General features: G+C 37.5%; 1 protein-coding gene across 2 annotated transcripts in view; it reads left to right on the top strand.

The window, feature by feature from the left end:
* Nucleotides 1-10,290: 10,290 nt before the first annotated feature.
* LOC122661215 overlaps nucleotides 10,291-13,109 on the top strand; it is a 30,049-nt gene continuing 27,230 nt past the window's right edge. The window contains exons 1-5 of one of the 2 annotated variants that reach the window (XR_006332847.1): nucleotides 10,291-10,456; nucleotides 10,584-10,656; nucleotides 10,841-10,892; nucleotides 11,714-11,796; nucleotides 11,928-13,033. Coding sequence is in view for 1 of the 2 variants with exons in the window: in XM_043856554.1 (XP_043712489.1) it covers nucleotides 10,374-10,456; nucleotides 10,584-10,656; nucleotides 10,841-10,892; nucleotides 11,714-11,799; nucleotides 11,928-13,033 (1,400 nt within the window). In the remaining variant the exon portion in view is untranslated. Of the gene's footprint in view, nucleotides 10,457-10,583; nucleotides 10,657-10,840; nucleotides 10,893-11,713; nucleotides 11,800-11,927; nucleotides 13,034-13,109 lie in introns of both variants that reach the window. The other variant, XM_043856554.1, reaches the window with a different exon arrangement.

Genomic DNA, 13,109 nt, shown 5'->3' with positions numbered 1-13,109 from the left:
TTGGTAGTCTCATGTATGCAATGAGTTGCACTAGGCCGCATAGCCTTTACGGTAGGCATCTTTGAGTCGTTTCACTAGTAATCCTGGAAAAGAGCATTGGGATGCCCTATCGAGGCGATGAGATACCTTAAGGGTACTCAAGGTTATGCTTTATGTTATAATGGACATCCTCCAACTTTGGAAGGATATTCGATGCATCTTGGTGCTCGATTTGGGAGACAGCAGATCCACCGGTGGTTATGTATTTACACTAGGAGGAGCAGTGTAGCATGGAAATCCAAAAGACAGACTAGTATTGCTCTGTCATCTATGGAATCGAACTTTATGCTCTAGCCTGCGGAGATGAAGCGAGTGGATAAAGGATCGATCATGGATATTCCATTGAGGAGTTTTAAGTTAAACTCTATATCTATATTCTGTGATAATCAAGCAACAAAGACGATTGTGAATAACTCACTCTTTAATGGTAAGAGGAGACACATCGGCTGAAACAGCCATCTTGAATTATAGAACGAAACAAGGGATTATCACTTTGATTGATGTGAGATCGAAGGATTAATACGGCGATGCCCTTACAAAGGGATTGAACAAAGATCGAACATTCAAAACTACGGGGAGATGGGGTTAAAGACCATTTAGTCGGTCTTAACCTAACCCAATATTATTTTGAATTATTCGAATCTCATCTAGCCTTAGTAAGCATTCGGGACAGTTTACATGTTTGAGATAACTTAGTTAGGTTACTAAGTATGGGGGTTTGTGAAACCATTCCAAACTTGATGGTGTAGCAAATTTTCATGTGAAGTCTCCTTACTTTGTTATTCCACAAAGGAATATGAAAAATGTCGATATGTTTCAATGATATTGTGCTAGTCTTTATGTCATTCCAAATTTGATGACATGTCTTTCATAGTATGGTGTACCATTCCAAATTTGATGATACAACATAAATCTATGAGCGATATGACGAATACAAGATATTCCAAATGGAAACATGGTATGGTCCTTATGATAGAGACTATATAGGATCGAGTTCTTGTAAAGAAACTTGATGATGATGCTTATTGTTTTTGATTTACCTTGACCATATATGAAATGTACTAAGTTCTTATTGTTGAACTAGATACTATTGTGCAAATGATTGAATTCATAATATCTTATGAAATTCATATTTGACAAATTACAGAGAATGGCGAAGATGGAGGAGAACGGTTGAATCGGATCTCGATGAGGATGACTTACTTGATGAGTAAAGTCACATGGATTGCAAGGACTTTTCCTTTTGATTATTTTTTTGGTTTAGCCACTTGCATGTGGAACTTGGATTTATTGTTGGGTTTAGTTTTGATCTAAAACCCTAGTTTTATTTCTTGAAGTCTACTTATTTCTTATTTGATTTATTGGATTATTGATATTCAATTTATATTGATTCAATTACTGATTGAACAATGGTTCCTATACATGTGTAATGGATATATGTTGAACATAGGAGGAGATTGTAAGGGTATTTATGTAATATCCCTTTATATGTTCTCATATAATCCTACTTGTATTAATGCCCAGTGTGAGGGCAATCTAGTAATTAGCCCATCCGACCTAAACCCTAGTTTTCCTATATATACTAGGCTGGAGCGTGATGCAGGTATTCCAAACTAGATACTCAGGGTGTAATGCTTTAAGCAACCTTGTGCTTAAAACCCTAACCCTAACAGATCGGGGCAAAAAATTTCAAAGACGCATGCAGGTGAGGGTCAAACACAGAGTGGGCATTTTTTTATGGCATTTCAATAGTATACATCTTTATTTTGGATAATTTGGTTAAACAAAAGATTGGGTGTGTACTTGGTAAAATATAACTCTTTTTATAGTAACATAGTCATTTATTTTTTTGAAATTTTTATGAATATTCCGGCATAAATATTGTCTTGACAAACATTTAGATCAAATGTAAATTAGCTTAAAATGTTTCAAAACATTTAGAATTTTTTTTAAAGAGTTTATGAATGATTTGTGAATAATTAAGTATGAAAAGAAAATTGAAAACTCTAAAATTTTGATCATTGTGATGAGAATTTTCCAAATCGTTAAATAATTTCAATAAAAGAAATTAAGGAAATTAAACGGATTCAACAACAACAACAACCTTATGCCAACTAAATAAATCCATTTCGTAGATTTTGCCATATTCCATCTTTTTACCAAATGATGACATTTTTACCAAATTATTCCTCAATTTGAATTGAATACGCCATGACTATTCTATATGAATATTGCACATGAAATGTGATGCAACTAAAAAAATGGTAGTAAAATAGAAAATGAAGAAAAGTACAGATAACAAAGGTAAGAGAGGACCTCAAACTAATAATGGAGGTTCACCATGACACACGCATAAGTTTAAAAAATATATATTATCATTTTGCTTCTCCATCAAAAGATATATAACTTTTTTTCAATGAGGGAAATAGTGTCATTTCATATGTAAACTCAAAAAATGTGCATGAAATGACACCTTTTGATAATGACATAATGATACATCACTTTCAAATTATTTTTGAAAACCCTTTTATACCCCTATCTTGAAGAATTTTTGGGAATAAGGTAATGGGCAATTTAAAGAAGGTGTCAAGTTCTAAAAGCACCTGTAGAGGTTTCATTCAGACACTCCCTCTAAAAAATAGAACCATTTGAGAAGATGTTGGAAGAGAGGGAGAAAGTAGAGTGGACATTAAATGCTCATCATTCTAACTACATCAAAATGTCATGTCCAAGATAGAAAATCTGTAAACAGAGGGGTGAGAAGGAGCAAATAAAATGTTTCTAACGAATCATTGAATGGTAGTATCATTTCCTTTATAATGATGGTTGGGGCAAGTGGCAACATTTTTGAGCTTTAAAATTAATCTCAGCTCATAAGTTAACATATGTATTCCCAAGGATTGCACATTGGATAGTAATTTACTAGTTTGATTACAAATTTTTTTTGTTGACATCATAGGTATTCTAGGGAAGGTTGTAACTTGGAATTTTTTATTTTTTATTTTTGTAAATATGGTTTTAAATGACTCAGATGAAAGTATTGGACATATTGGGCAGTATTGTGGACATTTTGGACTAAATTTTAGCTTACAAGTGATTGGGATCCAACATGACATACATTAGAAGGTTTCTGGTATACCATCACATCTGTGCACTGCCGTATAGCTTGGTTTGTCTGTTGTCCACCATGTCCATGTCTTTCCTCTGAACCCCAACCTCTGTTAGCAAAACCACCATGACCACAACTAGCAACAAATGTAGAACTTTCCTTATATGAAATAATATAGTTAGTTTTGATAAGAGAGGGAGAGACAACCTGTTGAATACGACAAAACGTCAACAACAGTTTCTCTCCAGCAAGCAACTGACTTTAACCAGTTGATGTTCAGAGTTTAATCAAAAAAGAAATTTTGCAACTTAAAACTCAGCCCTCTGAGGCTTTAATAATTCCAAGTCAGTAGTGGGAGGATGATAAACTTTATCTTTTCCCCACATAGCTTTAAGAGCACTAAAGTATTTACTAACCGATTTATCTCTCCTGTTTGAAATAAAAAATTTCCATAGAGATCATAAATATGAGGCATACTCTTATCGTGTGAGAAACTTGGTTTTCCAGTTACCATATCCATTAATATGTTTTGTGATAATCAAGAGGCTATCCCATAACTAGTAATCCGATGTTTCATGAGAGGACTAAGCACATTGAAGTAGACTTTCATTTTGTAAGGGATGCGGTTATGAGAAAACTTATTTCCACTTCATTTATCTTTTGCAGATTAGTTGGGTGATATGTTTACCAAGCCCTTATTTCGTCATGCTTTTCGGGAAGGTTGTTCCAAGCTGGGCATAATTGATGTATATGCGCTAGCTTGAGTGGGAGTGTTTAAAGTTTATGTTCTAGCGCTAGCAGTAGTGCAGTCTAGGTATTTTTTGTTTTTGTTTTTTTTTTATGATTTATTATGGTTTAAGGACATGTATTGATAATAGGGGTATAATAGTTTGTACTTTTTATTTCTTATATTAATATAACCCTACTACTCACGGCAAGGCCATTTAGCCAAACCATGAGGTGTTATTTTCTTCTTCTTCTTCTCTCTCTCTCTCTCTCTCTCTCTCTCTCTCTCTCTTTCTCTCTCCTTTGTGTTAAAAAGTGTTGGCTTCGAGGACTGATTGCATTATTACACCATGAATAGCCACAGGGGTAAAAGAACCATTAGCAAGTATAACAAGTGCAAAATGAGTAGTCTTTGAAAAAGAAGAAAACAATTTAGACTTACTAGTGATGTGATTTGATGCACCCAAGTTAATGACCCAAGATATAGGTAAAAAAGAAGTAAGAAGTGCAGTTGTACCTGTATGAGCCAAAGTGGCAGAAGATGTGGAGGCAGATGATTCAAGCTGTTGGACACACTTTAGGAATTGAATGACCTAATTCAAGCTGCTGGACACACTTTAGTAATTGGGTGACTAGATCATCTCGAGATGTGGAACCAGAAGAACTAACTCTAAATGAAGAATCTAGATTGGTGTTGCTTATGTAGTCACCTCATTTTATCACCCCGGAGGCTACTATTAATGAGTATCCCTTGAGAAATGATGGTCTTGTATCCATAGATTTAGGGAGTTTCTCACATTCCTAACGTCTTTAAATTGTTAATGGAAAATGACTAAAATACCCCTAGAGGGGAAATCTAATGAACATTGTTGTATCTGATCCGAAAAGTTACCAATATGTTCACATGGCGGATTTTGCCATACCCAAGTTTGGTGCGGCCTTGAGTTCATTTGCCCCTTTTATTGGGATTAGATTTTGTTTTGACAAGTAAGATTACATTAGAGGCAGTCTCTACTGATAAGCACTGTTCAAGGGAATTTCAATAACAAATATCTTTTATTTTTGGATAATTTGGTTAAACCAAGGGTGAGTAATTTGGTAAATCAAAACCTATTGTTGGATGATAATGGTAATTTTTTGTAGGGAGATTCTAGTTGTCACTTTGCATAATGAAGTACGTGTAAAGCTTCGCTATTTGCACATGACAGTACATGGATCTGTTCTTGTGAGTGAGGACTAAGAAAGCATCTAATTTGAACAATTTCAGCTTAAAATGAGGAAAGGAAGTGGCTAACGTAACAAAAGATGTCATTTAATATTTCTGTCCATTTGATGACATTTTCTTAATTTGTTAACAAATTTGATTCAGAGTTTGAGCCATTTTCATTATTTATCTTGGGCTAAACTTTGACCACTGAGATGAATGCGAATCCTTTCTTTACACAGACTAACCTATGTACTATTAAGTGATATATAGTGCACACTTTGGACTAGGGTGTCAAAAACCCAAAGGTCGAAGCTTGAGCCCATATATTTATTGGTGAGGGTGTCACGATTTGGTTTTGCTTCCAAGTTAAAAACCGTTGGTTTTGTACCGAACTGGATTGCCCTTTCCTGAATCTCTCTCTCTCCTCCCCGCCCTTTGCTTTTACTGCAACTCCCGCCCCTTTTCCCAGCTCCCCCTCTATTTGACTGTTTCTCTCTCCCCTCACCGCCTCCCCTATCCTCTCCTCCCTTCTCCTCCTCCCACTCCTCGGCCCACTACAAATCCCCCCCCCCAATTTAGACCCATTTAGGAAGAGGGGAGGGGTGTAATTGTTGTTAGAATGGTCCCAACTTTTGGTGGGGTGACCAACATAATGGTAAAGTAAAGAGAAAGTTTTACTTTCCCATTCCCACACCATTTGATTGCTTCGCGGGGGAATGGTGAAGGGCAAGGGGTGAGTTAGTGAGATGAGAGAGGGGGATTAGACGAGGGAGATGAGAGAGAAGGGGTTTGCAAAGTCTCTTTGGTGGGTAAGAGTTATTCACTTTGGTGAGTTAGGATTTTGTTTCTCACTTCCTTTTCTATTGTTTTTCTTGTTTGGTATTCGTGAAAGAGAACCAGAGGCCTCCCTCTCTCTTTTGAGGATATGACTGATTCAAGTATGGTCAAGTTCAGTAATGTTGTAGGGGATCATTTCTAGCTTCCACACAACACACAACTATGAATCATATCAAAAAATCCATTCCAAGGAGACATCTAAGGGTGGCTATATTCCATGGTTGGATTCGCAGAGAGGGGACAGAGGCAGAAAGGGGGTATAGTCTAAGGCAGAGAGAGAGAGAGAGAGAGACATCAAAAAGACAAAGAATCGTTGCATTCCCCTTTCCTGTGAACAATGCAAGAGTCCCACTGATTTGGTGGACTTTGGAAGGGGTTGGGGAGAAGGACATGCTAGTAGATAGGAAAACTGCAATATTGTCTGTTAACTTTTCCACCCCACCTAACCAAACACCTCACTTTCCCATGATTCCTTTAATTCATCCTCACCAAAAACCCTCTAAACAAACTGGTGCCTCTATGTTTTAAAAATGAATTAAAAATAAAAACCAAATATAAATAGAATACATAAACCGAATAAAAATCAAATTAAAATGGACCGATTTGATTCGATTTTGATTTGACCGAGCCATACCTTGAACCGACCAAAACCAACCAAAAATCCGGTACCAAACCAAACCAGATTCAACGGAATCGAATGACACCCTTCTACGAGATTAAAATCCTAACCAATTCCCCCATGGTGCAGTGTAGTTCAATTCGGGGTGGAGAGGTCGACGCTTGTCTGGCGTGACATCCAACGGTCTGAGCTACACCACCCTACTTTTTTTTTTCTTTCTTCTCGAGCTCGGCACGGTTGGATGTCATGCATGCCAGGTGTCGACATCTCCACCCCGAACTGCACCGCACTGCACTTTTAGGGAATTGGAGAGGATTTTCCCCTTCTACTTAGGGGTGCCAATCGATCCATCCAAGCTACTTTCGGTCAGGCCTATTCGGTCCCCCTTACTTTAGGATCCCATACTGTGACCATCCTGTTTAAGTAATCTATCCTCATAGGCTATGCATGGCCAATTTATAAACGTTCGATCAAGTACTAGTCTATAACTGGGCTTGTACTAAACATGCTAAACGTGCCTATAAATGAGCTCATAGTAAATGGGCTACAATTGGGTTATGTAGGTTTGGTCCATATAGCTCCTAACGATATTCAATTATTTGGGATGAAACAAGAAATTACTTGAGAGAATATTCCTCATTGGGTTAACGAATACTAAATAAATAAATCTCAGTGCATTTGAAGCTCTATGGGCCTCAATCTCAATGGACATATACATGACGACATTTCAAACAATATAAATGACCTTGCTTTTATGTGCTTCATTTATTTTTGGCTCATCAACTTCATAGTGCATTAATATTAAATTATCAATTCTATGTTTTTACTTGGCCCATAGTCTTTTATATATAGTTTACGTAATGCGAGAAGATAAATTAATCAAGAAAGACTAAAAAATGGTATATTTGAGATAAAATAGGAAATTTAATGGATAATTGGGGTAAAACAACCTGTTCATAAACAAGCTTAAACGTGTCAGGTATGGTCGGATGCTTGTCAGTCCATCCCTTGCTTCATGAACAGGCCCAACATGTTAGCTAAACATGTCAGGCTGGTTTCAAGCTTTCATCAGTCTGGATAGGTTGGTTCTACCGTTGCGGACTTAGAATTGGCACCCCTACTATTTATTGGCTTAAATGCCTGATGGCTTCTCAAGTGGCTTCTCCTATTAAACTTAATGGGAGTCCTTTTGGTCTTTTCAAAGGAACCAGGGGTACTAGATAGGGCTGTCCTCTTAGCCCCTATTTGTTTATTTCGGCCATGGAGGTGTTGTCGCATCTTTTATCTGCCTATAGAGAGTTGGATATGTTCAGAGGAATTAAGATTGCTAGATTCGCTCCTGAGATTTCTCATTTGTTATTTGCTGATGACATTCTTATTTTTTGCAGAGCAGTGCCTAAGGATCTTTAACGATCAAGGCAATCCTTGACTTGTTTTCTGATCTCTCAAGGCAGGAGTTAAACTTTTCAAAAAGTGGTATTCTTTTCAGTAAAAATGTTTCTGTATTTGATAAAAATCATCTCTGTTCAATCTTGGGAATTTCTGAAATGTCTAAGGAGGATCTTTACCTTGGTACTAATTTATTTCCTTTCAGATCAAGAACTCAATGCCTCCTTCTCCTGGTTAATAGGATTAATAATAGGTTAACTATTTGGAAATTTAACTCTCTGTCCTTTGCAGGGCATAGTGTGCTTATCAAATCTGTGCTTGGTTCTTTATCTGCTTATCTCATGAATTGCTTTTATTTTCCTACCTCTATTTGCAGGAAAATTGATTCTATTTATCATAATTTTTGGAATGGGGGTAGTGGTAAGCATGGGAAAGCTTCTCTTGTCTCTTGGAAGAATTTGTGTCGACCATTATCTGTTGGTGGCTTGGGGTTTAGAAGGGCTAGAACCCATAATGAGGCACTTTTATTGAAACTGGAATGGAGAATTTTAACCAATGACAATGCCTTATGGGCTAGGATTCTAAAAGCCCGTTATTTTCCAAACTCTTCTCGTTTTTACCCCAAAAAGATTTCAAAGATAGGGTCTTGGACTTGGAATAATATAACAAAGGTTGTTGGAACTCTGCGGTCCTTTACTTTTAGAAGGATTGGTAGTGGTCAGAATATTTTTTTTTGGACTGACCCTTGGATTCCTTCTATTCCTGGATTCTCAATCCATTTACATACTTCCCACCGAACTCACCCTGAGAAAGTTTGTTTGTTTTATACCAATTCCCTCTCTTGGAATACTGATTAGCTAAGACAGCTTGTCCTTGATCATACCCAAACCATCTCCCTCATCCCCAGTTATGATTCTCTTGATATTTGGTGGTGCACCTTTGCTAAGGATGGCCGGTTTAATATTAAACGAGCGACTAACTTCCTCATTTCTAATTCCCCTAATCGTGATTTTTCTTCTTTCAATTGGTGGAAGTTTTTTTGGAAACTTAATTTGCATCCTAAGTTTAAAATGTCTTTCTAGCGTGTATTAAATGCAGGGCTTCTAGTTAAGGATATTGTTTCGAAATGGATTCAGGTCGACCCTACTTGTGCACTATGTGGCACTTGTAATGAGATCCTATGGCTTACCGTCTTCTCTTGTGATTGGGTTAAACATATCTGAATAGTTGGTCCTCTAGGGATGAGAACCGAGTTTCTCACCCATCCTTCAATGGAACAATTCTGATTGTCTATTTTTCTCTCTCGCAGGCTTGATAAGACCACTCTCAACTGTTTTTTTTTTCTATGTTTATTATAACTTGTAATTGTATTTGGGAAGTTAGGAACAATTTATATTTTAGATCTGTTAAACCTAATCCTCTCTTGTTTTTGAAAAAGGTTAATGCTTGACTGCAGGATCTCCATATCTGCCCAACCCCAATTTCATCCCTATATGTAAATGGCTTTTGTTTGGAGGATATGTTTATTTCTTCCATGTCTGATTTACCTATTTTAGAATTTCTTGTTTTGTTATGCACAGGGGTTGACTCCAGAGACCTAATCTCTTATGAATGGGCCTTTGGTATTTTGTTAGATGGCAAACTCATTTTGGTCAGTATAGGTTTCATTAAGAAATGTCATGATATGGAACCAGAGTTGGTTGGGATAATGACCGGGTTAAATTTTGCTAGTAAGAGAGGTGTGAAGCTGAAAAAAGTTTGGTGGTCTGACAAATCATTGTCTAGACTTCTTCCAACTCCATCTCGATCTCCTTGGCCCCTACGAGCCAGTAACTTATTTTTTGCAGGTCTCGGAATTGTCCAAGGATATGCCTTACCATAACATAAGTAATTATAGAATTCTAACCTGGTTAAAATATAAGGCCAAACTAGTTGCTACACAATCTCTTCCTTGTATGTATAAACAATGTATCTCTTTGCTATCTTTTTAGTAATATAAATTTATCGTTTCATAAAAAAAAAAATATCTACCCGTCCTTTAGATTATATTGTAAAGAAAAGTGTATTTTTAAATAATTTCGGATTGGTATCAGTTTCTTTCCGGGTTATATCGGTCTATTTTTTTAAATTTGGTCCTTTCACCGGTTCGGGTTAGGTTTGAATTTTGACACCCGTAGACTAGAGTAGAGAGGGGCTTTTGTTCTACGCCCACCCGGGCCACCCGGCCACACAAAAACTAAAAAGAAAGAAAGAAAAAAAAACACAAAAGAAGAAGAAGAAGAGAGAGGGGCTTTTGTTCTGAGCTTTGGTCTCTTTTACTCTCTGGGGAGGACGCTACCTCTCCTTTCCCTGATACCTCGTCCCAATACCAACCGTTGGCGGTCGTTCTCTCTACTGCGAAGCTTAAGCAAAGCCAATTCTCAATAGAAGCTGTTCCTGCATTATCCATGGATGTAGACGACAACGGAAACGAAACTCCCGCGATCAGAGCCCTGGGTTCACTATTCAAGCTCACCGAAGTCTTTCTATGGTGAGAACCTTTCTCTTCTCTTCACTCTCTCCCCTTCCCTACTAGTCTCATCTGTTCTGCTGCTATAAGTTAGTACTTCGTGTACCTTGAATTTTCGTTAATGTTGCTTGAATCTTTTGGATAGCAGGGATGCTGCTCTGATGGACACACCAGAGGTTTCTTCTTCACATGTTCGTCACGGCAGCTACGTAGAACCTTCTGTAAGTTTACTTTTTTTTTTACTTTGTGGTTGGCAGGGGATGATGCAGGGTTTCTTTTCGAACTTGTTACTGAATTTAAGTCTTAATCCCACAATTGCTTCTAATAGTCGAGGAGACTTGATTTGTCAAACTTGAATTTGCACATTTATAAGAACCTCTTCTAAACCCATGGTATTGTGTGCAGAGCTCTCATACTCGTGATGCTGTCAGTATGAACATCGACGGTGAAACCATTGGTAAGTAGCCTAAACCTAACTATTTATTTATATTTGTTGGAAATAATTTGTCCAAATCATACATATGAACAGATGTAAATAAAGGGGAGATATTGCTTATTTTAATTGTAGACAAACCGAGGTTGATGATGACAATCTCAAGCACCATATAAAGCCTCACGATTCTGAAAACAATGAAGAAACTTGAGGAATCAATGAGACTGAGTCGTGACAAAAGTCACTCTCCTTAAGACTGTAGACATCCCTTATGGTGCAAACCGAATTTTTGCGAATCAGCCTCCAAGATAAACCATCTCAAACATGAGGCTATCTAGTAGTGATGAACTTCACTTACTAGGCCACTAAGGGCACGAAGAGTTTTGCTCAAATTGGGTATAAACAATAGAGAGAGAAAAGCCAAAACAAAACAGATTGTTATTGCATTCAAAATTGTTAGAGTTAATTATGTGCTAAAACCTCTTCTCCATATATAGGAGAGGGTGAGACACCACCAAGGGTTGTCTCTAAGAGACATGCCCAAATACCAAGTCTTTTCCCACAAGATATGTTTGTTGACCATTCAAACATGTCTTCCAATAGGCACATCCATTGGTCATTTAGGTGTCTATTAGGAAAAGACAAAATCATCTAATATTTTAATTTATATATAATTCAAACGTTTATTTTTTTTTCCGACTCTTATCATTACCGGATGCATATTGAATTATCGGATCATTGTTGCCTATCATGTTTCCATATACTCATTTTATGGATAAATCGCAGTATGCTGAATTTTATTTGAGTTGGTAACCTTTTGTTACAATGATGTGCTCACTGCTCAGATTATACTCCGTCCACTGACGATACAGAACTTGCAATACAGATGAGTGCACTGGGGCTTCCTATTTCCTTCATCACGAACAAGGTGGCAAGTCTATGTTTTTTGCTTTATATTTGAACATTTTGGTGTTAGTGTGCTGTAGGGATTTGAAAGTGTTACCGATGTTTTTTACGCAATACATTTTCTGTTTTCCTATGTTTTACATTGCATTGCAGAAGAAGATTGGGATGACCAAACGGAAAGGAAAGGGTGCACCTATTATTAAAGATTGTTCTGTCCGTAAAGAGAATGAGGATGTACAGTTTCAAGTTTCCAATGTGAGTGAGGTAGAGGTTGCATCTTCAGTAATTTCCTGTGATATCACAAGCAGTTATTTATGTGACACACCAACAGTGAGCCAAAGTGAAATGTCTTACTGTGATGTTGCAGTGAGCAGTAGAGAACATTGTTATTACTCTGGTGATGGAGGTTTGACAGGCTTGACTTCTACGAGTCTCAGTGAAGTTGTTCAGGAACGAACTCCTCAGGAGATATCTGGTGAATTATCAAATTCTGGAATGGAATATGAAACTGTCCCTGGCAGTATCATGTCTAATTGTGGTACTGAAGTGGCAGTTATACCAGATAATTTAGGTACTACAGGTCCTCTAGAAGATACTTCACAAGATGCCCGCTCTGGAATTGGTTTTGAGGAATTGGACAAAGGACCAATAGAATATAAAAATTTAGAAGGTTCATTTATGGCTTACTATGACAGGGAAGGTAGAAAGCTTTGTGTTGACATCAGAACTGACAAGACATGGGCCCTGGATTCAGCTGTGTCACCTCAGGCTTCTGGCACGGTTGATTGCATTGACCTCAACAATTGTAAATGCCATGCTGATCCAGCAGAATGGATGACATGCTGGGATTCTTTCTATATGAGAAACTACTTCTATAATATCAAAACACAAGAGTCAACCTGGTACCCACCTCCAGGGATGGAACACTTGGCTTTTTCTGACATGACATCTATGCCGGGTGAAGTGGTTGCTGATGCCACTGAAAAGGAAGGTAGTTCTTCACTCTCATGCAATGGCATCAAAGTATTGGATCCATGTAGCTTACCGGATAAAACTGTTTGTTTTGAGGAAACCAGGGACAAAGATAAGTTATCAGGTCATCCTCACCGTGAAGTCTCCTCTGAGATTGATCTTGCTGCGTGTGGTTTTGTGTCTGGCATGGAGTCATCCACCAGCTGCAGTTGTGGGCAACTAGATGAATTAGATGATGAAAAAGTTTCCTTTTGTCCATCCTCACATTCCCAGGATCACATTGACAGGTCTGGTTTTCAAATATGTTTTACTGGTTTATTTTCAATTAGTGAATTGCTATGCATAAACTCCTTTGACAACTGG

This window comes from Telopea speciosissima, chromosome 5 (assembly GCF_018873765.1).
Source record: "Telopea speciosissima isolate NSW1024214 ecotype Mountain lineage chromosome 5, Tspe_v1, whole genome shotgun sequence".
Taxonomy (NCBI): domain Eukaryota; kingdom Viridiplantae; phylum Streptophyta; class Magnoliopsida; order Proteales; family Proteaceae; genus Telopea; species Telopea speciosissima.
The sequence above is the reverse complement of the archived record's forward strand: the minus strand, read 5'-3'. Positions and strand labels throughout refer to the sequence as shown.